Genomic DNA, 27,267 nt, shown 5'->3' on the forward strand with positions numbered 1-27,267 from the left:
CCATCAGGTGACCCGTTTGCTCGTTTGCCCCCTTATTTTATAAAAAAAAAACTGGCAACCATGGATATTCGTGCACAAAATGCATAAAACTTTAATTTTGTATCAAAATTATTAAAAAAATCGATGCTTCAATTTTGATGATGAACTATGTCTGTTTACGGGCTGGCAACCCTAGGTTGCGGCCGATTTAGAGCTGGCAACCATTTTGTCTTGTCATTTTCTTTCAAATGATGTAAAATTTACTGAAAAAAAAATCAAACAAATTATGCATTTATCTCATGAACATTAAACTTAATTAGAGGTACTTGCGGCTACTTTTGACAAGGCAACCCAACATTAATCCATTCTATACGTTCTAATAAATTTGATCGAAAAAAACGATTCCTGCAGGACTTTACGGTTGGATCCAATAGGTGCTCGCATAAAGTTTATGTGGAAAAAGACAAACTTTAGTTAACACGAGCTTTTGCCCGCGGCTTCGCTCGCGTTAAGAAGTATTATTATATACAAACTTTCATCCCCTATTTGAACCTCTTGGGGTTGGAATTTATCAAAATCCTTTCTTAGCGGATGCCTACGTTATAACATCTACCTGCATGCCAAATTTCAGCCCGATCCGTCCAGTGGTTTAGGCTGTGCGTTGATAGATCACGATGTCAATCAGTCAGTCACCTTTGAGTTTTATATATATATAGATATCATATAAAGGTTTTTTTCTTTATCTTTGTTTTTGCCATACATGGCATGCCAGCCATCGTAACTTATAAGTTATAACTATCTTATATACGAGGAATTCTTGTATATAATATATTATATTATTATATACAAGAATATAATCGGAATTGGTGTGTATAATATATAATTGGAATCTCGGAATTGGCTCCAACGATTTTCATGAAATTTAGTATATAGGAGGTTTTGAGGGCGATAAATCGATCTAGCTAGGAATCATTTTTAGAAAATGTCATTTTATTGGTGTTTTATCCAACACCGAGCGAAGCTCGGTCAAATAGCTACTTTATTATTATAGTCCATACCACACTCATTACAGTTAGGCGAATTAGATATCTACTAAAGGTTTTCTTTGTCTATTCACCTGATAGATCCATAAGAGGTTTTCGTATTATAAATTACTAAAATATACACATATGCACTTTTTGCTGAGAAGTGTAGGTATGTGTTATAGAAAGCTTGGTAAATGCTCGTTTTTTTTTTCGTTGATTCTTGTATCATATTTTAGGTTTTTTATAAATAATAGGCCTAGGCGTCTAGTCAACTGACCAACCCACCTACATGTCTAATACTGTACTTATATCAAAACGTGTGTCCACAATATTCTCTTTAAACTGCGTTAATTTTAAAACAAACTGTAAAGGTCGTTAAGTTGAAAGGTACAATCATTAATTTAACCTTTTATCTCTCTGTTAGCTCTGCTCCCCTGGTACTATGTAACGCAATTATCCCCCCTCCTCACTGCCCCCCTGGTGGAGGGGGGTGGGGGGTAATGCGGTGGATTGTAATCGAATTTGGGATAATTAGAGGCGGAGTGCTCAATTTTATTATACAGGGGCATTGTCGCGATGGGCTGGCAGATTCCACAATCTGTTTGCTGATAGTAGCAATATAGTGGTTTATTTAAAGCGAAATATCTCTAAACGTTGGGCCGTGATGGATAGCCACGATTGCGCATAACAGAAATCAGATTTCTGACGTGGTGGGTTAAAAAAAAGCTATTTTCGAATATTCAAATGTCATCGGATCTATCAGATTAAGATAGGAGATAGGAGTATATCCCAAAGATGCTTCCATATAGAGCATTGACGATTCGAAGGTTAGATAAGCCTGTAGGACATTTTAAAATGTAAAAAAATAAAGCTTCATATTTTCCTAACTAAGCTTCGGAGATGTTAATTTTATTTTGCACTGAACTAAATGATTTAGTCGTTGTTGTCTAAGATCTTGTTATTATTGTTATTATATAGTATTTACGTATATAATTTTCTTTTTCATAACTTTAAAATGGTTGCAGTTTCTGAACCCACCGCTAAAATAAAAACCCTCTTATTCTTTTTTTATGAGGTTTAACCTAATGCACAAAATATATATTAGTAGTACCAACCTAATGTAGAAAACTACTAAATACTAGGTCTCCACGAATAGCACCCTCCCCTCCCCTACTACAACGTCGATCATTCATACTTAATATTTTAATATTAATATTATAAATGCGAAAGTGTGTCTGTCTGTCTTCACGCCCAAACCGCTGAACCGATTTTGCTGATAGGTATGGAAATACTTTCGGTCTTACTACAAAAGATTTAAACACCTGTTGAACAGTTGATAAGAAAAAAATTCAGTACATAATGGTCTTAACAACTGTTCAATAGATGTTTAAATCTTTTGTGGTAAGACCGTTTGATTCCCGAGAAAGGACATAGGATACTTTTTATCCCGGACAAATGTACGGCGTCAAATAGGTAATTAAAACAGGATTGTTCTCTACACGTCGTTGAGCATAATCGTCTATCGTCTATCACGTCCATAATGGGCAATCATAGACGAATACACCCATTCACCAGTCTCCAAACATTCGTAATTGCTAATCATTGTATTGGTCCATCATAATATTAATAACTCCCACACCAGTTTCGGTTACGGTGGCCGGTTTCATTGAAACCAGGTCAGGTACGCAGGAGTAATTTTATAGTGCCCATGTGTGTGCGCAGTACACAAGATCACTCTCTATTCCTTTACTCTCATAACCCAGTGGGACGGAAGACCGACACGACTGGCGAGAGATCAGGCGCAGGACCGACTTTTTACATGCCCATCCGACGCATGGATCATCTTACTTGTCAGACAATCAGGTGATCAGCCTGCATTGTCCTAAACAAACTTGGAAATAGTTAATAGAATCAGGCGTTACTTTGCGGAAATCCATTTAAAATCGGTGAGACTCTACATAATCAAACTAAATTTTAAACTTGGAAATAACATGTTTCCAACTCGGGAATCGAACCCACGACCTCCGAGTCAAGAGCAACGCTCTAAGCCACTGGACCACGGAGGCCTTCATTGGTTCATCATGGGGTAACATGAAGAGACCTCATTGGAACCGAAGTCGAACGCTCAAAAATCGTATTTTATCGAGGAAATCAAACATTTTCCAGTGAAATAGCCTATATCCTGCCTTAATAATTGGTCTATATCTCTTCCGAATTCCATCAAAATCTGTCCAGTCGCTTCGAAGTCAAACGAAACTTGTACTACTTATCCTATTTTTTCTTTACTTTTCTACTTAATCTTCTTTTGTAATAACTTTTATATTTCCTTCTTTATTTTAATTATCATCACCGAGTATTATTACGAATATCAGCGGCGCTTACGGCGTTTAATCCCTTAATCCCAGGATTACGGGATAAATCCCGGGATCGCGGGACTCGTGAGTCCCGGACTCCGGGATTACCCGGTATCCGAGATTCTGCGAGTAATTATCGCGGAAAGGATTAAAAGTGAACTGAAAGGTCTTTTCAAAGCGATAGTTTCTTTTATTGGTCTTTTAGATTTGGACGTTGGAGGGTTAAAGGGGACGTTGGAGGGTTAACATTATTCGGTCTCTATTATGAGAGGCAAATGAGATGGCTTGGACAGGATTTGGCGATCGATGCAGATTACTTTCTATTCAGTTCTGCTAGCCGGGTACAATATCTTCGTTTTGTATCAACACTAGACAACACCTGCAACTCCGTTGCGCCGAATTTCGTCTATCGTGTGGAACCGTACATTTTTCCGGGAAAAAAGTATCTTATGTCCTTTCTTGGGACTCGAAGTATCTCCATGCCAAATTTCAGCAAAATCGGTTCAGCGGGTTAGGCGTTAAAGGCAAAAGACAGACAGACACACTTTCGCATTTATAATACTAGTATTGATCGTGCGAGCGTAAGTAAGAAACGAAACAGCAGAACAGACATATTTTTTGCTGTGCATTAAGACAGAATATTAAATAGAAAGTTGAATGTCTGAATGAATGTTGAATGTTGATTTTACTATTTTAATGCAACAGTAATACTGCATCTTTTCTTAATCAATCTAGTCCAATGATGAAATACTCAAACCAGATATGTTACTACCGCGCGCGTTGTGAAGCTTCTAATACGGCCCAATTGGGCCGTCTGTTGTTTAGTCTGAATCGAGCGCAGTCACGAACGTGCCGCGTCTTGTCTTACCTAAATAAATTGAAAATGATGTCGTGCCTGTTTCGAAAATGTACCAATTATGACTCGAAAGTAAACAAAACACATGGAATCTCTTACCACATGTCTTGATTGCAATAAATACCTCGATTAATTAAAATAATTTTCGAACAATCTGGAAAAAATCGAATTTTCGTCATAGCTCAGGCGAAGAAAGAGACAGCGATACGATTCGACGGTTTAAAAATAGAACTGTCTCTTTTACGTAAATGGTTTTTCGTATCTTTTGTTTCACTCATCTGTCAAATTTGTCAATGTCTGCAATTTTGAATTTGAAAATTGTTCGGAAGAGATTCAAGCCGGAAAATAGTATGGACGTAACATATCTGTATAAGTACAATATCATTGATCTAGTCTCTTTCAATCTATATCCATACTAATATTGAAAAAGTGTGTCTGTCTGTCAGTCCGTCTGTCCTCTCACGCCCAAACCGCTGAACCGATTTCGCTGGGCATGGAGAAAGTTTGAGTCATGGGAAAACACATAGGATAGTTTTCATCCCTGAAAAAAGTACAGTTATTGCGCGTTTAGTTCCTCCATAAATAAACATTTGTCATAATCCAGGATATTGACATTTCATTGTTCACTTAACCAGGCTATAATAAACAACCTCTAGAGTTCGGTTAAAAATATCGCCGCAGCGCGCACTGTACATATAACACAACACATTGACAATTTGTCACGCAAAATGTATCTCTTCCTGTGTTCTGTTGTCCTGGTTACTGGCACAATATGTAGCGCGTTGGTGCTCTGGTAGTTTGTTTGTATGCTGACACTTATGATCGTTTGTAACGAGTATGAACGGTCTCGCAGAAAACCGGCTTGAAATCACGTTTATTTAAATCGTGAGTAAGTCACATAGGTAGTTGAGATTTGGAGTTAGGTATAGGTTTGGTTTTTCCTGTTCACGACCAATTTTGAGACCCAAATTTTTTATCGGTCTTAAATCAAATTGGTCTTAAGTCAAATTGGTCTAAAATCTAAATAATACCACAGAGATATTATCAAACATACTTACGTAGTCGGATAAAAACGTTTAGTAATGTTATTTTCCCTCACCGCCCACTTTTACATGTAACCGCTCTAGAGTTTATAACGACTGCTGCGTTTATTTACAAAGTTTTACCGCTGCGAGGTACTGGGTAGTGTTTGTATGAAACTAGTTAACTCCTACCTACTCATGTTGACTTGGTAATTATTGTGGGATGGGGTAGTTTAAATTGGAGAATGCCACGGACATCGTACATTTTGAATAAATTAAAGTTTAACGGACGCACTCAGATTCAATAATTATTTTAATTTAATTAAGGGCCTGTTTTACCACTTTCTGATAACGTGCCTATGCTATTCACAGCTTTTTTGACAGATTCTCCATACTTATGTCAAGTAAGGTGGTGGATTGCCTATTTGGCACTTATCAGGAAGTGATGAAAAAGGCCCTAAGAATTCTTATAGAAAAGGACCTTTTATCCATACTAATATTATAAATGCGAAAGTGTGTCTGTCTGTCTGTCTGTCTGTCTGTCCGTCTGTCCGTCTGTCCGTCTGTCCGTCTGTCCGTCTGCCAGCCCAAACCGCTAAACCGATTTTTCTGAAATTTGGTACGGAGATACTTTGAGTCCCGGGAAAGGACATAGGATACTTTTATCCCGGAAAAATGTACGGTTTCCGCGCGACAAACACATTTCGACGCGAAGGTGGCATCTTTATTTAGTAATACATAAGACAATACTTTAATACATAAATTAATAAGGAGTGCTCGAAGTTTTTTCAGAATTCATTACCCTAAGTTTTTTCCGTCGCTACAAAATGTCGGCCCCCGACATAATTACAAATTAAAATCACCAGACTCCGTAATTAGTATAAAATATATTAAGCAGGCCTGGACGCTGAGACAGATTACTTTCGATAGCGGCCGCAAAATTAGAAAACAAAAGTGTTTGGGATTTGAGCAAGACAAAACGCAAGCACCATGACTTGGCGATGAGCTATGTCAAATGCTATATTATTTATATTTTTGCAATCGACATTATCGAGTGTTACTTGACTAAGTACCCTATACATTATATGGATGAGGAAATCGGACGATCACCAGACTATTTCATGTCAAAAACTTTTTATTACGTCGGCGGGATTCGAACCTGCGACCCTTGAGCGCCATAATATCCATACTACATAGGACATAAGATAGTTTTGATCCCGAAAAAATGTACAGTTTTCGCGCAATAAATGAATTTTGGCCCAACGGAGATGCGGGCGTTAGTGCTTATGGAAATGACAACTGATTTATAAAAGTAAGATGCACGATTCCCGCGGTGCGGTGATCCTCATCAGCGTGCACAACAAACAACATAATTTGGTTTCAAATTCACAAGTCCCACCTCATAAATAACAGAAAACAAAACAACAACCAAAAATTATGATAATTTTCATAAACACCCGTGGCGAGGGGGGGTCACCGCGAATTGCGGGGTCTAACGACCCCCCAACCCCGTGTGGGGGGTCACGGGGGGTCAGATTCAAACGAGGCGTTCGACAGGTCGTTTTGTATTGATAATGTCGCGTTGACTGCCTGTGATGTTATGTGCTCCTGGTATACGAATACTGGATTCGCGCAATTCATTCAATAAAGAAGGGACAAAATAAAAAAAAATATAAAGTTATTTTTATAATTTTTCTTTTCTTTATATCAAACATTTTAGAGCCCCTAGCCAAGACGTTCTCGTCACCGTTATAAAATATTGTATGGAATTAACATAACATGACTCGAACTTTATTATATTGAACTTTTTATGTAAATTTTGATCGGCGATTCTATAAAGAAGCGATAATAGAGTAAGAGCCTGCGACGGCCAGACCTTCCTCACCTGTTTGTGACCCCAGAGGTAAGAACGACCAGCAACTATGGAGTTTCGGTCGCGGTTACTTTAGACCGTTCAGAATTGGATACCTCCTAAAGTACCGCGACCGAAGTTGCTGGTCGTTCTTACCTCGGTAAAGGCCACAAACAGGTAAACTTTCAGCTTTACTTAAATGAGGAAGATCTGGCCGTCGCAGGCTCTTGGACCATGAAGAAAATGTCTTAGCTAAAGGGCTAGCATGGCATTAGTTTTGTATACTGTAAGTTGAAACATGATCGTAGGCTTTTTAAGCTAAGTATGAAGTGAGCCAGAGAAATGACAACAAAGGGATTGTAAAGGTACAAATTGGAAACCGGCTACATGAAGTTGCAGCAGACGACGCGCGACGTGTCGTCGCGACACTACTGGTTTCTATGTATTTCTATGAATAAGTGTCGCTAGCTGTGCAGGGTGTTTCATTGAAATACATACAAACCAGTAATGTCGCTGCGACAAGTCGTCTGCGGTTGCTTCATGTCGCCCGCTGCCAACCGGCACCTTTAGGCGCAGCGCAGACGACAGACTATCCGTGACGAACTTTTTGGTCCGTGGAAATAGAACGTATGCAATTATATGCAGTAACGCGCTGCTTTGCGCTGCGCGTCGTGTGCGTTACTGCATATAATTCCATGCGTTCTATTTCCACGGACCAAAAAGTGCGTCACGGATAGCATTCGAATCAAGACGACCGCGACTCGCGACCGCCAACCGCGACCAACTGCTTTATATGAATTAATAGGAAGTGCTGACGGATGCAAGCGACCGAGTCGCGCGACGTGTGGGCGTGGCCTGCCGGCGACTTGCGTCGCGCGACCCAGTCGCTCACAAGGCAGTGCCGTGGCGCGACAGATACAAAATGGCCGCGTTTCCTTCGCACAAATACGAAATTTTGTACGAGTTTCGTATGCGTCGCACGACTCGGTCGCGTAGATTCGTAGGTAGCTGTCGGTCGCGGTCTCGGGTCACTGCCTCACGTCGCGGTCGTCTTGATGTCGAATGCTACCTTTAATCTCGTAGTCTGGCGTACATTTAAAATATGCTACGAAACCCCGTAGCGGGTCTACGCCGTAGCCGTGCTACGAATACCGTAGCGGTAATGAAGGCGAATGTATGTAATTTGAAATTTGGGGGAAGCAACATTATGTTAGGGCTGTGCTAAAGGTTACGAAATTTATTTTTCTCTTTTTAACTTCCAACGAAAATAGAGGGGTGTTTCCTACATCTACACTTCTATGTCAATATAAAAGAAGTAAAGTTTGTCTTTTTTGTTTGTAGAAAACCAAAATTTTAGCACCAATAGAAAACTAGTGTGTTCCTGAGTGACATATCCTATGTTTTCTGTGTAAAATCTAAAAAGTTATTTTCATGGTTTTCATTTTTTTTCACATAATGATTTTTTTTCTCTGAAATTAATTATGTCGTTCTCAGAATTTCCTTACCGGACATATTAAGCTAATTAACTTGATGTGTGTTTGTGTGGTATACATGGCATTGTAGCTTCCAAACTGATAGACGACTTTTGTTTAAAGTTCATGCCCATTTTCGAGTTTTCTTAGCAATAGTTAATTTTCATAGTCTTTCTGAATTTATCATTAATTATAATACTATGCTGAAGTCAAAAGTTCTTATATTCTATCAATTGAAAAAATTGTTAGTTGTAAATAAAATTGTTTCAGTGAATGAAAAATAAATGGAAAGGATAAAAAAGTAACAAAGTCTGTATGAAATGTAATATTTTTCCCACAAACTAAACTAGCTAAGCTGTAAGCCGTGAAAAATATTAGTTATTTATTTTGTAGCGACCATAAAATATATTGAAGCACTGCAAAAAATCTGAACTGTTTTATTGGATTAAGCGGTAGTTTTTGATATACTGTTTTTATACAGTTTAATATGTTATATTGTATGTTCTGCTTAATCTAGTTACCCGACTACACTAAAAAGAAAGATAAAGATATTGGCCGTCTACTTTATTTCAACTGATTTAGATGAAATTTGGCATGCAGATACCTTCCTACAGAAAGATAGGAAAGGACATAGGATGATTTTCGTTACAGAAAAATGTAAGGTAAATGACTAGTAGATTGGACAGTACCAGTCATTGGAAAAACCACAAAAACATAATATTTATTAATGTTGCTTTAAAAACTGACTGTTTTTCTTTAATAACAGGCGTTATTTTACTTTAAAAACAGGAAATTTTTAAAGCAACATTAATAAATATTGTGTTTTTGTGCTTTTTCCAATGACTGGTACTGTCCAATCTACTAGTCATTTACCCTACAGTAATTTTCGTCGCGATAAATTTTCAGCATAGCGGAGCTGCGATTTACATTTAGTTGGTTTATAAATTGTGAAAGCTAACTTGGAGGCGTATGTGATTACTGATTGCCTTTAAATTAACGTAGATTGTACATATTATCTTCACAAACTTGGTGAAAATCATTGTCTTCCATCAGAATTCAACATAAAGAGGAGCCCTAGTATCAAAACACACTAGGTCGAAAATACGCGGCCGAAATTCGCCACGATTACGTCAGCAATGCGCTACGCTAAAATATAACGCGACGTCATTTCAGCATGGTGTGTCATCGGTTATAGACCGGGAGATGGTGACACAAAATTCTTTGTCATTTGTACCAGGCTGGCGGTTCTACAGGGGTCTAATTACGTAAAGGCAAATAGGATACCACTGCAAAGTTGTAATTTTAAAATTACAAAGTGGTATGGTGGCCATTGGGATCTGTCGGAAAAGTAGGCAAGGTGATTTTCGTGAATGACTCGACGATGATTAGCTACGGAAAAATTTGCCTGGTACAAATGGTTCAATTGTTTTATTAAAAATTAATGTATTCGTGTCGGTATGGCGGGCTGTAAGCTTTTTTTTTCGACTATCTGAAAATACAAGCATTTTTGTGGAACAAATCGTTCGACACTCGTTATTTAACCGAAGCGTTCGATTAACGCCCACGCGTTTGGGCTGCCAGTGCGAGTGCTATGACCACAGAAATGGATCTAGTTATGACCATCATTTTCCTTTTTGTTTTTACGTAATTAGACCCATGTAGAACCGCCAGCCTGGTACAAATGACCAAGAATTTTGTGAATCTTCCGGTCTATAACTAAAAATACTTTGCAGTTTGCAGGCGTAATCAAGCCGAACTTCGGCCGCGTTTTTTCGGCCTAATATGTTTAGACACTAATTACTAATATTTCACATGTATATGTGGCCCGCCCCGCTGCATAATGTGCACGTACTCGTAGGTAACATTATGCGCTTTGACCGCACATGTACCAGTATAGCATAAGTAGCAAGGAGGTTGAATAGCGCCTGATGGGGGCTAGTTAGGGCGCGGACGTGATTCAGCATACGAGATCTGTGCTTTATAGTCCGAGAGTTATAGTCGGGGAGGTTAGTTCTTGTGTGATTATGGTGGATGTACTAGGGTAATATAAACTAAAGTTAGTGTCAAGAAGTTTAACCCCTTTACTAGAATACTAAAAGACGTCCGTTGCGCCAAAATTTGTTTATCGCGTGACCGTATATTTTTCCGTGATAAAAAGTATCTTATGTCCTTTTCCGGGACTCAAATTATCTCTTTAACCAGCTAAATCGGTTACATACAAACACACTAGCTTTTATAATATTAGTATTGTATCTTTGTTATGAGATGGCTTGTCTAAAAGCTGAAAGATTTCTAAGTTTTATAGACTTAGAGCTGCAGGCTACGTTAGTTTATAGTCGGGGAGTTAGCCACGTTTTTGCGATGCTATCACTTTATAGACGAGGAGGTACGTGCGCGATAATATCGCTTTATAGTCCAGGAGCTACGTGTGGGTTTAGCAAACGTGACTTTAAAACAAACGGTGGTTTTTAATTTTATTTTCCCCAAAACTCAATTCGGTCCGCTAGTATTTCATTATGTTAATTCTAACTTCTGAACTCGGCTTGTGCTGTATGAAATTTTAAATTTGATTCAATATTTATTTTAACTAGAAGCTTCAGTATTTTAAAATAATACAATTTTACTTGTTTTAACTATAATAATAATAATTATTATTACGCTGTGAGTATAGAGTTTACTGTAAATATTTTTGTTACTTGCTTTCTAGGGTTCCGTACCCAAAGGGTAAAAACGGGACCCTATTACTGAGACTTCGTGGTCTGTTTGTCCGTCTGTCTGTCTGTCCGTCTGTCTCCAGGCTGTATCTCAAAAACCGCTATGGCTAGACTTCTAAAATTTTCACAGATTGTGTATTTCTGTTGCCGCTATAACAACAAATACTAAAAACAAATAAAATAAAAAATTAACGGGGCTCCCAAACAACAAATGTGATTTTTTGGCTTTTCTTGCTCTATCTCAGTAATGGTAACAAGTAGGCACTTGAAATTTTCACAAAATCCTCAATTATAATATGTGTTCTTTAAAAATCAATAATAAAATTAAAATTAAATAAATATTTAGGGAGGGCTCCCATACAAAAACACATTTTTTGCCTACTTTCGCGGTACGGAACCCTTCGTGCGCGAGTCCAACTCGCACTTGGCCGATTATTTATTATTAAGTATTGTATTTTTATTTATTTATTTCATTCAGGCGTCTTGGCCCATATTATCAATACCTTGTAGACTAACATACATACAATTACACTAAAAAACTAACACTAACACTAAAACACTAAAATGGAAAATATGTATTGGAAAAGTCATGACGTTGGGGCATTTTCTCATAGTAACATAGAAGTTAAGATACGTAACTCTTTCAGCGCTGCTACTTTCACACTGTGAACTCTATACATTATATAATAGACACATACACACCCTAACGTATTATTATATTATTATCGCTTTGTTCCAGGTACATCGAACAGATCAGCATGTTTACATTATAATAATCGCCTTGGCATTTAGCGAGGGCAGTAATTGGCGAGTAGTTGTCGAGTTGTCAACCAATCGGTCCGCCGTCCGAGTCGCTGCCTTGACAGCTCGTATAACCATTACCATTCACCATTAACTAAACCATAATTAATAACCTGTGTAAACCAGTGTTACTACACTAATAGTGAATAAATATTTCAACCCGTTTTGCATCTTTTAACTCTACCAACCACGCGTGTGTGAACCATCAGAACAACCAACGAACCAAACTAAACCACCAGAAACTCCACCCCCAAAAGAATACCCTTTTCATGCTTATTTATGTTACATCTTGTAGTATCCATACACATCTTATATCTTTAAATGAGCAATTCTTGTATATGTTACGCTCAAAGACCGAAATCGCTCAATGAACGAAAAAATGGCTCACAACGCGTTGTGGTCACAGTGAAACAGCCACGACGCGAAATTTGCGTCGTGGCTCTAATGAAAACGGCCACGACGCGTTCTGGCAATCACAAAAAGACCATAACGCGAAATTCGTGTCGTGGCTGATGTGCTATTCGTTTTTCTTGATTTGTTCTTGATTGATTAATCGTCCATAGGTATGGAAGATTATATTTAAATTACCACGCGTACTACAAAATATTTTTTCTTTTACTAAATCACTGCATAACGTGTTTTTCATTATTATTTGAAAATATCCATAGTTCCATAATATCCGTGCTAATATTAGTACTGTCTGTCTGTCTGGCGCCGGTTATGGATATTTTATAAATAATAATGATAAACACGTTATGCAGTGATTTAGTAAAATAATTTTTTTGGAATCTCGGAACCGGCTCCAACGATTTTCATGAAATTTAGTATATAGGGGGTTTCGGGGGCGATAAGTCGATCTAGCTAGGAATATTTTTTAGAAAATGACATTTTATTCGTGTTTTATCGAATACCGAGCAAATCTCGGTCAAATAGCTAGTACCTATTATAAATGCGAAATTGTGTTAGTCTGTCTGTTACCTCTTCACGCCCAAACCCCTGAACCGATTTTGCTGAAATTTGGTATGTAGATACTTTGAGTCCTCGGAAAGCACATAGGATACTTCTTATCCGGGAACAATGTACGGTTCTCGCGCGAACGAATTTTGGCGTGACGGAGCTGCGGGCGTCATTTAGTACTTATATACGCGTACAAACAATATATACGCGTTATATAAGAAGAATATAAGCAGTATATAACTAGTATATTTCTTCGTTAATCTCAAGTACAAACTTCTCAACAAGTATCAAGTGTCAAAAGAAGTGAGTGATTGTATGTAATTTATTTACTGTTGCCAACGAGAAATTCAATTGACGACCCCTTCCTCCCCCATACACCCCCATCGCCTCATTTACCCCCATTATAGGGTTCCGTACTTGAATTTATAATGGTGAAAGAGTGTCTGTTTGGTACCTCTTTTCGTATAAACTGCTGAAGTTATTTAGATAAAATTTTGTATAGGGATACTATAAGTACTGTGAAAGGACATAGGTTAGTTCTTATCATGGAAAAACCTACCTACGTGATAAAGATAAGACGGAGCACCAAAGTAGCGACTAATATTTTAAGTGTGTGCAGTGCGCACTGAAGACGTTATCTTTTAAACGAGTCTCTAAAGATACGACAGTCTGCACGAATGGGTCGGCTCATTAGTAGTAGGTACGGCCTCACGGAAAACCGGCGTGAAACAAAAACGCTTTAAATGTTGTGTAAATGAGTTATCCGAAAGGACACTATCATAGGTGACACGTGTAACTCCTCTGGTATTGCGAAGCTCTTGGGGGATATCGCTTACCATCAGGTGATTAGTTTGCTCGTTAAAGAAACACATCACAGCCACTTTTTAGCACGCTTTTATATATAAAAGCGTGCTAAAAAGTGGCTTGGGCTGTATCATGTAGATAATAATATGTATGTGACGGAATCTTTGAGCACGATTTTACCTATCTCCAGTAGTATAATTAATTGGAAATTTTGCATAAGAACGTATTAAGAGCCAATAACATTGCAAAAATGTTTAGTAAACATAAAAAAAATTAGAAAATATAATTTTTGAACTATTTTTTTTTATTTCTACCGTAATTTTGTTTTATGGGAACTTTCATATTAAACTGAACCTGTCTTACATAAGCCCGACTCGCGCTTGGCTCTCCCCTTTTTGCTAATTTAAGTTAGTGAGTTTGAGTGCGTTTGAGTCCCGCGACCTTTCCCGATGAAGTTATACGTCGCCGAGCAAGTATTGAAAGGGATGTGGAAAAGTTTAAGATTTTATGTATTCAACTATGTACACAGATATGTACATGATAAATATATTATTATACAGGGCACACAACAAAGTGACAATACTTTAGGAATCCAGGCCATTTAGCCGAAACTTTTTCGTTTTCGCTTCGTTATAGAATCGCCAACCAAAATGTTTGGAATTGACATAAGACGAGTTGAACGTCGACGTCATATTAACGAACGCTTGTGTCAATTCCATACATTTACATCGGCCATTCTATAACGAAGCGAAAACGAAAATATTTCGGCTCACCCCCCAGGTGTCATGAGTCCCTACTCCCTTGTATTCACTGTGAAACTAGCAGAGCTGAAAGAGTAACTTTTTTACACTGTATGGAGATTCTTGACGCGCGGGCACTTGCCACTTGACCATATAAATCATAAAAAAATTGCTCCTTCAGCGCTGCTACTTACGCAGTGAACTCTATATATCGGACATAAACACACCCTATAGTATTATCACTTTGTTTTGTTACATCATGTAATGTATGGTGTACGTGTAAACTTAGTTGTCTTCTTGAAAAAATGTCCACAGTTATTTTGAAATCTTTGCCGATTTTTTACTTCTTATAACTGATAAAAAAAAACCACAGCCGTACATATTATAACCTCCTCCTTTTTGGAAGTGGGTTAAAAACATATATCTTGTACTAGGCTAACATAACCACGCAATATTTCTAACGTCATTCTCCTTGTCCGCAGGCTTTCTTCCCGCGCTGTGTGAGCGCAGCAGCTCTGAGAGGGCGCTGTCGCTCGACGCCGCCGATCTCCTCCGAGACGCCCCCCTCTACCCCCCACTACAAGATACCCTCTACCCCAACACCAGGAGCGCAGACCCGCAGATCAATGAAGCTACCAGGAACACAGAAGATGACACCTTCCCTCAAACTAATACTCTCTATGAATCTACTAGGAACGCAGATGAAACCCTCTACCCTAACACTAAGAATACAGAAGATGATACCTTTCCTCAAACCAACACTCTCTATGAAGCTATTAGGAACGTAGAAGTAGATGACACTTTCCCCCAAAATGATGACACTGTTATTCAAGTTACCAGAAATGTATATGATCCTCAAAAAGCTACTAGAGACGCAGAAGATAAAGATGGTATGGTAGAAAAAAATCCAAATGATTTAACAGACACTGAATCGCTTGATAACAATCCAAACCTTATAGCACTTGTAGAAAATCCCGACAATTTAGATCCAGACTCGCTTCAAAATCAACCAGACCAAATCGAACCTATAGATAAAAAATTCCAACCGTTCTTTGATACTGAAGATGAGTCTATAGAAATCGAAACTGATCCAGAGACGAGCATAGAAGATAGCGGTATCGTTGTCACACCCGACGAAACCTCACTACCTGATGATAAGACTAACGAGATACCTATCAACGAAAATTATATTGCGACTGAAAGATTAGATGATAAAGATATTTTAGATAAAGGTGATAGAGTAGAAGATTTACCGAATGCTAGAATAGAGAACGAGAATAGAGATCTACAGTCCAATAGAAAGGGAGAGACATTAGAAGATATAGAAGATGCTAGAATAGAAATGCAGCAGAATGACAGCATAGAAGATTTACTATCGAAAGTAGAGGTAGAGGAGAAAGAAGAATATAACGGAGACATGAACATAAGTGAAGATGTTCTGAGAGAGATTCTAGGAGGTGATGAGGAGGACAGTGACAGAACTAAGAGGAGCGCTGGACAGGACTGGGACAAGACTAAGGTAATTATTGTTGATATTGTAACAGTAATGGCTGCAATCAGAGTCAACCATTTTTTTGCGAAAGTCTGTCTATATTACCTCTTCACGCTTATTTTCACCGATTTTGTAAACTGCGCACGGTAAAACTCTGGAACAAAATGTCACCGGCAGTATTTCCGTACCTATACGACCTGCAAACTTTCAAAAAAGAGCATATTCCCTCTTAAAAGGCCGGCAACGCACTTTCAGCTCTTCTGATGTTGCGAGTGTCCATGGGCGTCGGTAGTTGCCTTCCATCAGGCGACCCGGTTTCTCGTTTTCATAAAAAAAAATTGATAAAATTTGGTATGGAGATAGTCCCGAAAAAGGTGTCCCGGGAAAGGATTCAGGATACATTTTATCTCGGTAAAATGAACGGTTCCCGCGCGATAAATAAATTTCTGGGCAAAGGATAGCGGGCGTCATCTAGTTAATACATAGAATAGCTTATGATCTCGCGTAGTAGCGCCTAGCGGCCAAACCGCGCGTTCGAGCGGACGCATCAAGCTACTCACGGCACGGGTTTCGTTCGCGCCCGCCGCGGTTGCGGCGATGTCATGGCAAGCTCACGTCAATGAAGCGATTCTATTGGTTCTCAAAAACACATTCCTCGCAACACAACTCTGGTGGAAACGCAGCCTTAAAAGTATTCCCAGGGGCAAAGCCTCGCGGCCTAATACGAATCGCCTTTAAAAATAAAACGATGGACCAAAATAAAAGTAATTGAATCACTAACTTCTGTCCATTTCGGCCATTTTTGTTCGGGCAACTTCCATTTTGTTAATTTGTACTCGTTTGAGGACAGATTAGGACACTTAGCGACGTCGTTCATTAAAAGTGTAGCTTTTGGCCGTTTTGTAATGAAAAGAAGTTATATTAACTCCAAAATTCTTGCGTATATTTCGTTTCACTTCATTTTGATCGATATCCACACTAATATTATAAATGCGAAATTGTGACAGACTGTCAGTCTGTCTGTTATCTGTTCACGCTTAAAAACCTTAGCAGATTGAGATGAAATTTCGTATGCAGATACTTAGTGCCCTGGGAAAGGACAATAGGATAGTTTTTGTCGTAGAACGCGCGGTTTCCGCGCGATGAACGAATTTTGGCGCAACGGAGTTGCCGGCATCATCTAGTGTTGCAAATAACACGGTTGCACACGTAGCATGGTCACCATAGAAACGGTCTCTTTCTACGGAAGAATAGACAAAGTTAGACAATGGAAATCCGCCATTTTGTCGATAAAATTTGTCAGTATGTCGATTCTTCCGTAGAAAGAAACCGTTTCTATGGTGACCATGCTACGCCTGCAAGAGTACTGGCAGAGTGAAAATGAAACAGGAGGCATTCATTTTTGCCTCGCGGTAGAGAGCCAGCGACACATCCTTCATCTTACCCGCACAAGGAGAATCTAAAAACTCTACACATTAGTTAAAATCGGTGGCCTGGCCATTTATCATTAGTTACGGTATAATATCATTAAGTTCAAAGCCTTGACGAATAACAAAATGGCCAAGCCACCGATTTTGACTAATGTGTAGAGTTTTTAGATTCTTCTCGTGCGGCTGACACATTATAATATTATTATCAAATATTTTGCCGGGCTTTAGTGTAAAATTAAGGTTTTTAGATTTAGGGCTGAGTATGTAAGGTTAGAAACTTGGCTCTACATGAGATTTCACTACTTTTTGACACGACGAACTATAAAATTATTATGTTCTCATCTTGGCAACATTTTTACATGAAAATGTTTTTGGTGGGATTTCATTCCTTTTTGTAAGCTGGTTTACGTTGTTTTTTCTTTTAGTTCATTTTTCTCATTCAACAAACGTGATTTTTCGCTATTTTTTCCTCTTGATAATAATAGATGTCGCTGCTGGTCGTCTACATTGCGATATAGCTTGCACAAACAGTTTCATATAGTTGTTAATGCACTCTAATCGACAAGAGATGTCACTGTTGGGCACCTACATCGCACTATCGATGACGCGAAGATGTTTCTGTATAGCCGTTTAACTTTCGAAGCCACTTTTTTTTTGTTTTTAACTAACCGTAAACCGATGTTGTTTAGAACGGTAATAGCTAGAGAGTTGAAATTTTCACAAATTATGTATATTGCCGCTGGAAGAACAAATACTAAAAATAAAATAAAAGTAATATTAAAGGTGGGCTCCCATACAACAAACGCGATTTTTTTGGCCTTTCTTGCTCTATATCAATAATAGCAACAGGTAGGTACTTGAATTTTTCCCAAAGTCCTTAGTTATATGTCTACTTTAATATTTAATAATAATATTAAAATAAAATAACAAATTAAGGGGGGCTCCCATACAAAAAAACACAAAATTTTGCCTAATTTTGCTCTATAATGGTATGGATATAGGTTAAGTTGGGTTTGATATTTTCTTGTTGTTTTAGTACTAATATCATGTTACATACCAAATTTTAGCTTTCTAAGACTTCAGGAAGTACCCTAACAGTTTTGATGATCGGTGAGTCAGTGACCAAATTGTGGGTTTTGGACACCTATAAAATCTAAAGTATAATAGCTACGATATTCAAACTTTGCGCATGTAATAACTATACCCATGTCACTATATCTTAAAAATTTCAACTATCTGGCATTATTCAAACCAAAGTTACGAGGGTTCAAAAATACGACGAAACGTTTCGATAAAAGGTAGGCAGTGCCCTTGCGCGCTTCGCTTGGCTCATCTTGGCGGGGGCACTCCCGTGCCCCCAGATCGTTGTCTTAATGTCTAAACTCGCGATATTGCTCGCGATCATATCAGCTCCCAAACTTCATCAAAATCGGCACTTCCGCTTATCAGCGATGTAACACTCCGTAAAAATATTCATCACAGAGATTATAAACGAGCGAATCTTTCTCGTATTATGATCGCCTGGTAGCGGCGTCAGCCGCACGTGCGCCCGACAGCGCCGCTCACACTTGCCCCGCCCGAGAGTGGGGGGATTTCCCACTTACAGGGTTGCCAATACGTGGGGAATTCCCTAAGGTGTGGAGATTCATAAAATTTGAGATTGGTGATTGTATAGAAAATGCGGGGATACTGACTTTCTTCTGATTGGAATATATTTCATCGTACTAATATAGTATTCATATATATGGCAAGATTTTCAGCTGAGATCTATTAGTTGATTTTGTGCCTGTCGCGACGTATGAATAATTGTTTATGAAAAGGTCAAAATAAAAAAAAAGAATAAAATGAGAAAAATCTATATTCAATTATAAATATGACAAGTCTGATTGCTCTCAAGTCTCAACGAATGGGCTCAAAAATTACTAAGCCGATTTTGATAAAATTTGAGACATAGTGATAGCTCCTATACCGGTTTCGGTGACGGTGGCCGGTTTCATTGAAACCAGGCCAGCTACGCAGGAGTAATTTTATAGTGCCCAAGTGTGTGCGCAGTACACAAGAGCACTCTCTATTCCTTTTACTCTCATAACCCAGTGGGACGGAAGACCGACATGACCAGCGAGAGATCAGGCGCAGGACCGACTTTTTACATGCCCTCATGGGCATGTAAAAAGTCATGTAAAAAATCACCTGTAAATGTAAAAAAGGCATGTAAAAAATCACCTGATTGTCTGACAAGTAAGATGATCATTCATCTTACTTGTCAGACAATCAGGTGATCAACCTACATTGTCCTAACCAAACTTGGAAATAACACGTTTCCAACGCGGGAATCGAACCCACGGCCTCCGAGTCAAGAGCAGCGCTCTATACCACTAGACCACGGAGGCGTTAAATGAGACATAGAGTAGACGACGGACAAGGACATAGAATATTTTTCATTGCAGGATAATATAATGGACGGTTACCGCAGGATATGTTTGTCATGCGGAGGCGAGGAGAGATATCTCGATCATTAATATATTTTTTCCAAAATAAAATAAAACATGGGAAATTCGTTATATTTTTTAAAGAGATTGTAATAAAATTGGCAACCCTGTTCTCTCGGCCCGTCGGCACCAGCTGTTGTATGCACATATTATTATATTATGAGCTGTTTTTAAAGGCGGATAATGCGCTTTTTCGCGGAGTTTTTGCGAGGGTTACTGTTTATTGCTATGTTTGTCTGATACTTTACACCTAATTCTTTTAAGTCTTCTCTGTCTTATTGTTTGCATGTTACTTTACCAGCTTTTGATGATAATGAATTTCTTAAGACCACTCACATGTCAGCTTTCAAACTAAAAAAGGAAATCTAAATTCATCCACACTTTAAGATGCTACGGCCTACGATGCCACAGATGGACATACACATACAGAAACATACAGTCACGTAGATTTTACAACACAGGGGGTTTTCGTAAGGGGTAAATAAAATTTAGGAATACTCAACTCTTTTCTCTCTCACTAACTCATGGTGAGTTTTCGTCTAAACGTAAACGGTTTTCTGATGCCCTAGTATCTCTCATTAATATTATCATCTCTCTGAAGCCGCCGGTTCAAGCACGCCATTGCTTTTAGGCAAGGCATCACCTTAGTATCTTCACTCATGTTCTCCCTACAACCCAAGGAACCTTTACCGGTTTCCCGAGGACCATTCGCCTACTGGCAGTATTTAATATGCCGTCAGTGACATTGCCATGTCACCTCTACGTCGCTGCAAAGCGCTGTTTTTAAACGTAACTTTAAGAAAAACACTTTGCGGCGATGTAGAGATGCCAGACGTTGCTTGATCGTTGCCATGGTAACATCACTGGCTACGTCGCGTTGGCTTCCCGGTGAGTTATAGCCCTAAAAAACCGCTTTGTTGCGACGTAGAGACGCCAGACGTTGCCATGGTAACGTCACCGACCACGTCGCGATGGCGTCCCGGCGAGGTATGGCCCATAAGTTAACCTCACGTTAACTTGGTAGGTATCTTCGCTCAAAATGCCCGAAACGTTTCTACCGGATTTCTGACGACAATATCATTCACCTATCTGCCTTAATACTTATGTAACCCTGGGCACTCGAAGTTTTCGTTAGAGAACTCTTTGCGCTGTTGTCTCTAAGGCCACATTATCACCACAGACTCGGCGCATCAAGACAGGAGACACTATCCTGAACATCCGGGGCGCAGTCCGGGACGCCATCGGGGACGCCGGCGCAGCCCCCGGCCCGCGAGCCTCGTCGAGAGTCGACGCCTTCGTCATACGACCGGCGCCCGTCATGAGCGACGAGCCCAGAGAGCAGAGAGAGAGCAGGAGAGAGAGACCCGTGCAGGTGGGTGGGAGTTGTGAGAGAAAATGGAGAGAGAGAGAGCAAAATAGACAAAAAAGGAAAAATCTACGCCAGGCTTACTTAGATGTTCCGCCAAAATTACGTTTTTGATCACCGTAGTCAGTTGAAAGTTTGAAAGAGAAAGAAAGAGCTGAGAGAAAGAGATGGCAGATATTTGTTAGTTGGCTTTTGATCGCCGTTATTATCGTTGACATTATGACTTTGTTAGAGAGAAAAAGCTGAAAATGAGAAGCTGCAAAGCATCAGAATCTGCCCACCATTTTATGCTGGATGCTACGATGCCACGTACAGACATACACACAGACATACAGACGCGTCAAACTTATAACACCCCTCTTTTGTATATCCAGTGTCACTCTCACAGCAAACACGAATCTCACACACACACACACAACGGCTACAGAGCGTGCCAAACATACAATAGTATACTTTCGAAAAACATAATAAAGTCGAATAAAACATTGAAAATCATGTTTCAAGTTAAATTAAAAACACAACCGCCTACGTCTAACAGATCGGGTAATTAAAAAACTTTATGCCGTAGAGACAGAGTGTGTCCATCCATGGGGGTTTGTGGGGATTTTGTGGGAGCTTTGTGGGGAGTGGGAGTTGGGGGTTGGAGGTTAGGGGTCAAATTAATTACAACATTAGCGGTGCCATCGATGTAATGTATAGGGATGTTATATGGTCGAGCTAAGGTCAAAAGGTCGTCTAAATTGAACTATAATATTATGACGCCTGCTTTTTTGCACCAAAATTCGTTTTTCGCGCGGGATCCGTACATTTTCCGGAACAAAAACTACCTATCCTAATAAATATGTCTTTTCTGCCCCTCAAATAGTCTCTAAACCATTAAATGCTTCAACTCCCAAGCGGCCACATACGACCGCGATAACAATAGATAAGCTATGTTGTGTGGTTTTTCCATGACCGAGGGTAATAAATTATCAGTGAAGAGGTAACCGACAGACACATGCATTTATAATATTAGTAAGGATTACCTCCTGGCTCCTTAGTAGTTATAACATAATACTAATAATACCTTATACCCCCCACACCGGTTTCGGTGACGGTGGCCGGTTTCATTGAAACCAGGTCAGGTACGCAGGAGTAATTTTATAGTGCCCATGTATGTGCGCAGTACACAAGAGCACTCTCTATTCCTTTACTCTCATAACCCAGTGGGACGGAAGACCGACACGACTGGCGAGAGATTAGGCGCAGGACCGACTTTTTACATGCCCATGATCATCTTACTTGTCAGACAATCAGGTGATCAGCCTGCATTGTCCTAAACAAACTTGGAAATAACATGTTTCCAACGCGGGAATCGAACCCACGACCTCCGAGTCAAGAGCCACACTCCTAACCACTGGAGTACGGAGGCGTAGAGTAGTTCTAACACCGAGCCCATGAAACGATATCGAATGTCAATTATTATCGTGATAATCATTTAGCAGAATCGACCCACATCTCACTAAAGTCTAAACTTATTACGTAAGTATGGAACAAAAGGAAACAAGAACGGCTTAAGATGTATTAGAGGAGTTGATAACTTTGAGAGAACAAAGAAAGTAATCAAATCTATACTTGTAATAATCCTTGCCTTAGGCCGCCTCCTCACGCTGGCATATTATGACCAAGCGAACGTGTATAGGGGCATATTCGTCCATGATTGTCGTCAATTGTGTTTGCTGTTTATAGACATCCTTTCTATTATTATAAATGTGAAATAACTGTGTCTATCTCTATGTTATCTATTCACACTTAAGACGCTGATTAAGATGTTGGTAAAGAGATATTATATGGTCCGGAAAAGGATAAAGACGCAACGGAGTAGCCAGTAACAACTATTACTTTTTTTTGATGCGCAGGGGAAACCTTTATGGGTGCCCCGGGTTTGGGGTGTGCCTCAGTTAGCTGAAGCAACCCCTGGGTATGTGAGACTCCCGGCGAGAAGCGCCGGGCTTGCCCACTAAAACCACCTGCGGTTCGCGTATACGGATGGATGGCAGTTATCTCCTTTATATTAGAACAAGACTGCATTTATAAATCAACAATTTTTTATGCGGGTCAATACACAAAAGCTTAGCAGCAACCATCTTATAATACGCATACAAACACACATTCCCAGCTAGGCCTTATAGGTTTTCGCTTAAGCAATAAGCTATAACAATAAAATATTACGACCCCTAACATCAGCGCAGTTTATTTGAAAGCCCGTATAATGACACCCATCTTAAGCTCGTTAAACCCAGCTGGCTTCAAGATACACAAAAAGATTAAAGAATTTTATTTTGTTTCTAATTTAATTATAATGCTATTGTTTTAAAGTTACGAGGGTTACTTGCGATTTAAAGTTTATGTTGTTTTGAAAATCTGTCTGTCTGTTACCTCTTCACGCGTAAACGGCTAAAGTCTGAACCGATTTTGGTGATGTTCAGTAAATAAATCCTTTAGAGTTCCGAGAGGATAATAGGAATCGTATTCCAACAAAATGTACTTTTTGTCAGAGTATGATACCGCGCAAGTTCTGAATATCTACTCCAGGAAGTTAGGTATTTACATTATAATAATCTTATATATAAAATTCTCAATGTTAGGCCGCGTCCTTCTCCGAAATGGCTTTACTGATTTTAACATATATACATTTTCAGTGGGTCTGAGAATCGGCTACTGGGTACTTATTATATTGATAAGTGCATTTGTTGAATAAGTAATAGTTATTACAACTCGAGACTGACGGCGACCATTGTTTGTGCGACGACGGGATAGCGATGGACGTTGCCATGGTGACATACTTATTTAGTCACTTCAATAAAATAATACGGGCGAAATACTTTATATGGCAAAGAAACGTTGCCGGGACAGCTAGTATTATTGTATTATTTTCAATCAAATAAGTATTTTCGTTTTACTGTATTTTCAAATGTATCCTGGGATGTACGTCTTATAAGTTATACTCCAAAACGGCTGGACCGAATGTTGTGGACAACTTGCTTGTTATTTTTAGCGAACTTAGGGGCTATATTCGCTATGATACTCCATACTCTATTTGTCAGATTAGTCGTGGATAGCCTATCCGGCACTAATCAGGAAGTGGTGGAACAGGCCCTTAACGTTATGCGCGGCCTGTATTAACTCTGTTTGTTGTCAACAGCAACAGAAGCGCGAGCGCGAGTTGCTGGTGGAGCCGCATGCTGCTGCGCGGCTGCCGTGCGATGTCGCCAACATCAGCAACGTGCGGTGGTACCGGGACAATGAGGTGGGTACCAGGGATGCAGAGATGTGTGAGTCATGATAGCGGTACAATTACCTCATTGTAGACGCACAGAGCAAGGAGACGTGGGTATTAGAGCTGTGTGGCAGTGTAAGCAACATGCGCTGGTACCGGGATAATCAGGTGGATACCAGGGTCGCAGAGGTGTGACAGTATGAGCAACAGCCAACACCTCCAAAAGACGTCTATCATTATTATTAACGTTGTATTTCTCATTCCTAGTACAAATAAAAAGAAAGAAATGAATTTCTATTTTAGCATGGTAGCAATAACCCAACTTAATTAACCATTCCCCCCAGCAAATGAACCTCCCCACATCCCCCGGGGCTGATGGCGTCTACCGCGACGGTGCCACGCTGGTGGTGGGGCGGGCGACGCGTCACCACGCCGGTCGCTGGCGCTGCACCGGCAGGGATGGCAGTGGGAGAGCCGTCAGCGGGGAACCCACCAGGCTGATGATATATGGTACGGTACTAGGAGATTAGGAGTTGTATGGAGGTTATAGTTTTATCTTATAAGGGGAAGTTGTAAGCGCAATTTTGTATGTGCACAGTTTAGCAATATTGTATACAGCCCATTAAGCCCGGCCGCACATTGTCCGAAATTTCTGATCAGAAACAGAACCGAGTGAGCTCGAACTCACCGTCAACGTCACTCGTCCGGTGAAATTCAACTGTTTCTGATCAGAATTCGGACAATGTGCGGCCGGGCTAAATCCTATCTTAGAACCAAATAGGTTTAGAAGTGGAATACTTGAAAGTCAATCATAAACGGTATAGACATCTCGGCTGCATTTCGCCTCCTATCTCTTCATTCGCCTTCTAATATTCTTTCTCCTTCAGAACCGGTGCGGTCAGTCTACTTGGCGGTGGACGGCCGTCGTCTGGATGCCGGTAATACCTGGGTGCCAGTCAGAGACAGGGCAGAGCTGGTCGTGAGATGCGTAGCTGAAGGTGAGTGTCGTAACATCACAATAAAATAAAATTAAATAACCACAATTAAAAAAGAGCGAGCACAATGGTAAACCTTAATGAGGCATTTGCCCAGCAGACATAGGCTGGGCAAAGGGGACAGCATAGGCTAAAGAAAAATGAGAAAAACAATATCGCAAACAATGTTACAGCAAGCTTGGCACAGTAGAAGTAAATATAGACGCAGACAGCGAGCGACCTTAAGAGCTCACCTGACTCTAAAAATGAAACATCGTCCTTCTCTCTTCACACTCACGCCCGTCTTTCATATGCCAGGTGAAAAAGGACAGCGCGGAATCATCGCCGAGTTAGTTTTACTTGAATAAAAGACGAACTATAATGATTATGAAAAAAGTGTTTTGAGCAAATTTAGGTTTTATCAATACCTTTTTAGATATTAAAAAATATTAAAGAAAAGACAGCAAACTTCGAAGATCCAAGCAAAAATGTGTCTAAAACAAGGTTTTTTGTAAAAAAGAAACTATCAAGCATTTTTTGAGTAATCGTGTTTTCGTCTTGAGCATTTAATCTTTATGAACTGAAGTTACTTGTGTCAAAAAATCAGTTTTCTAGACCTTACAGATTTTGAGATCTAGGTTAAAGTATGTAGTCAAGTTAGGGTCATAATTATGGGCTCTTAAAGGTGTGCGCGCCTTTACACTGTCCGTAAAGGCCAAAGCAAAGCGAGCAACATCTCAATAGATTTAACATGAACACAATACAAATGTAGAATAGAGATTTTTCCCCTTTCACTTCCACCGAGCAAAGCTTTAAGTTATACTATCAGATAAGTTGATTCCTAGGCAGATGGGGCACCTACGTAGTTTGGTCGCGTTACGTCAATCCCAGCCGACAGATTAACATTGAATTGATATGATCCGACAAAATGACGTAGGTCCCTGTCTATGCATCAATTTCTCTGGTAGTACATGGTCTATACCATATTTTACTAGGTGGAGTACCATCGCCGGAGCTGTCGTGGCGTCTGATGGCGCTGGAGCCGACCCTCGACCACAAGCCCTACCTGCGCCCCAACCCCACCAACTACAGCGTCGGTGAGTAGAACGCTTGCAAGGATACTTTCACGACTAAAAGGATCGAAAACTAAATGTCTGTTGTACTGATGCCTCAGTAGCCAGTGTTGACTCATGAATCATGATGGACTAATCACTCCCTTTCAGGAAATAAGGTTTTGCTGAAATTTGGTATGGAAAGACTTAGAGTTCAGGGAAAAGACATAGAATACATTTGTGGAAAAATGTACGGTTCCCCGGTGATAAACTAATTTTGGCTCAGCTGAGTTGCGGAGTCATCTAGTCGTCTCTCTCTCGTCAAACAAACTCAAGCATCTTTAATGTCCTATAGAGGGTGTATCGTTCTCCCGGGTGTCGCTAACTGCCGCCCGCGAGCTACACAACGCGACGCTGCTCTGCACCGCGCGACAACGCTCCGCCGCCGCGCCGCGCGACAGTACTGCCAAGCTGCAGATACACGTCACATGTGAGTACACCCTTATATGAAATTCCAATGGTCCTGTTCTGGATGGTAAATCTACAAATAGTACTGTCTGTAGATTTACCATCCTCTATACTCTAAAGGAGAAGAGAGTTCTTTTTAGGGTTCCGTAGCCAAATGGCAA

The 27,267-nt window shown here is 39.8% G+C and overlaps 1 protein-coding gene across 2 annotated transcripts in view; it reads left to right on the forward strand.

The window, feature by feature from the left end:
- LOC121737980 overlaps window positions 1-27,267 on the forward strand; it is a 67,780-nt gene that overhangs the window by 32,798 nt on the left and 7,715 nt on the right. The window contains exons 3-9 of one of the 2 annotated variants that reach the window (XM_042129732.1): window positions 15,059-16,095; window positions 21,168-21,359; window positions 24,538-24,642; window positions 24,957-25,122; window positions 25,500-25,610; window positions 26,582-26,683; window positions 26,994-27,128. In XM_042129732.1, coding sequence (XP_041985666.1) covers window positions 15,059-16,095; window positions 21,168-21,359; window positions 24,538-24,642; window positions 24,957-25,122; window positions 25,500-25,610; window positions 26,582-26,683; window positions 26,994-27,128 — 1,848 coding nt within the window. The remainder of the gene's footprint in view (window positions 1-15,058; window positions 16,096-21,167; window positions 21,360-24,537; window positions 24,643-24,956; window positions 25,123-25,499; window positions 25,611-26,581; window positions 26,684-26,993; window positions 27,129-27,267) is intronic. The other variant, XM_042129733.1, reaches the window with a different exon arrangement.

Source organism: Aricia agestis, chromosome 22 (assembly GCF_905147365.1).
Source record: "Aricia agestis chromosome 22, ilAriAges1.1, whole genome shotgun sequence".
In the NCBI taxonomy this organism is placed as follows: domain Eukaryota; kingdom Metazoa; phylum Arthropoda; class Insecta; order Lepidoptera; family Lycaenidae; genus Aricia; species Aricia agestis.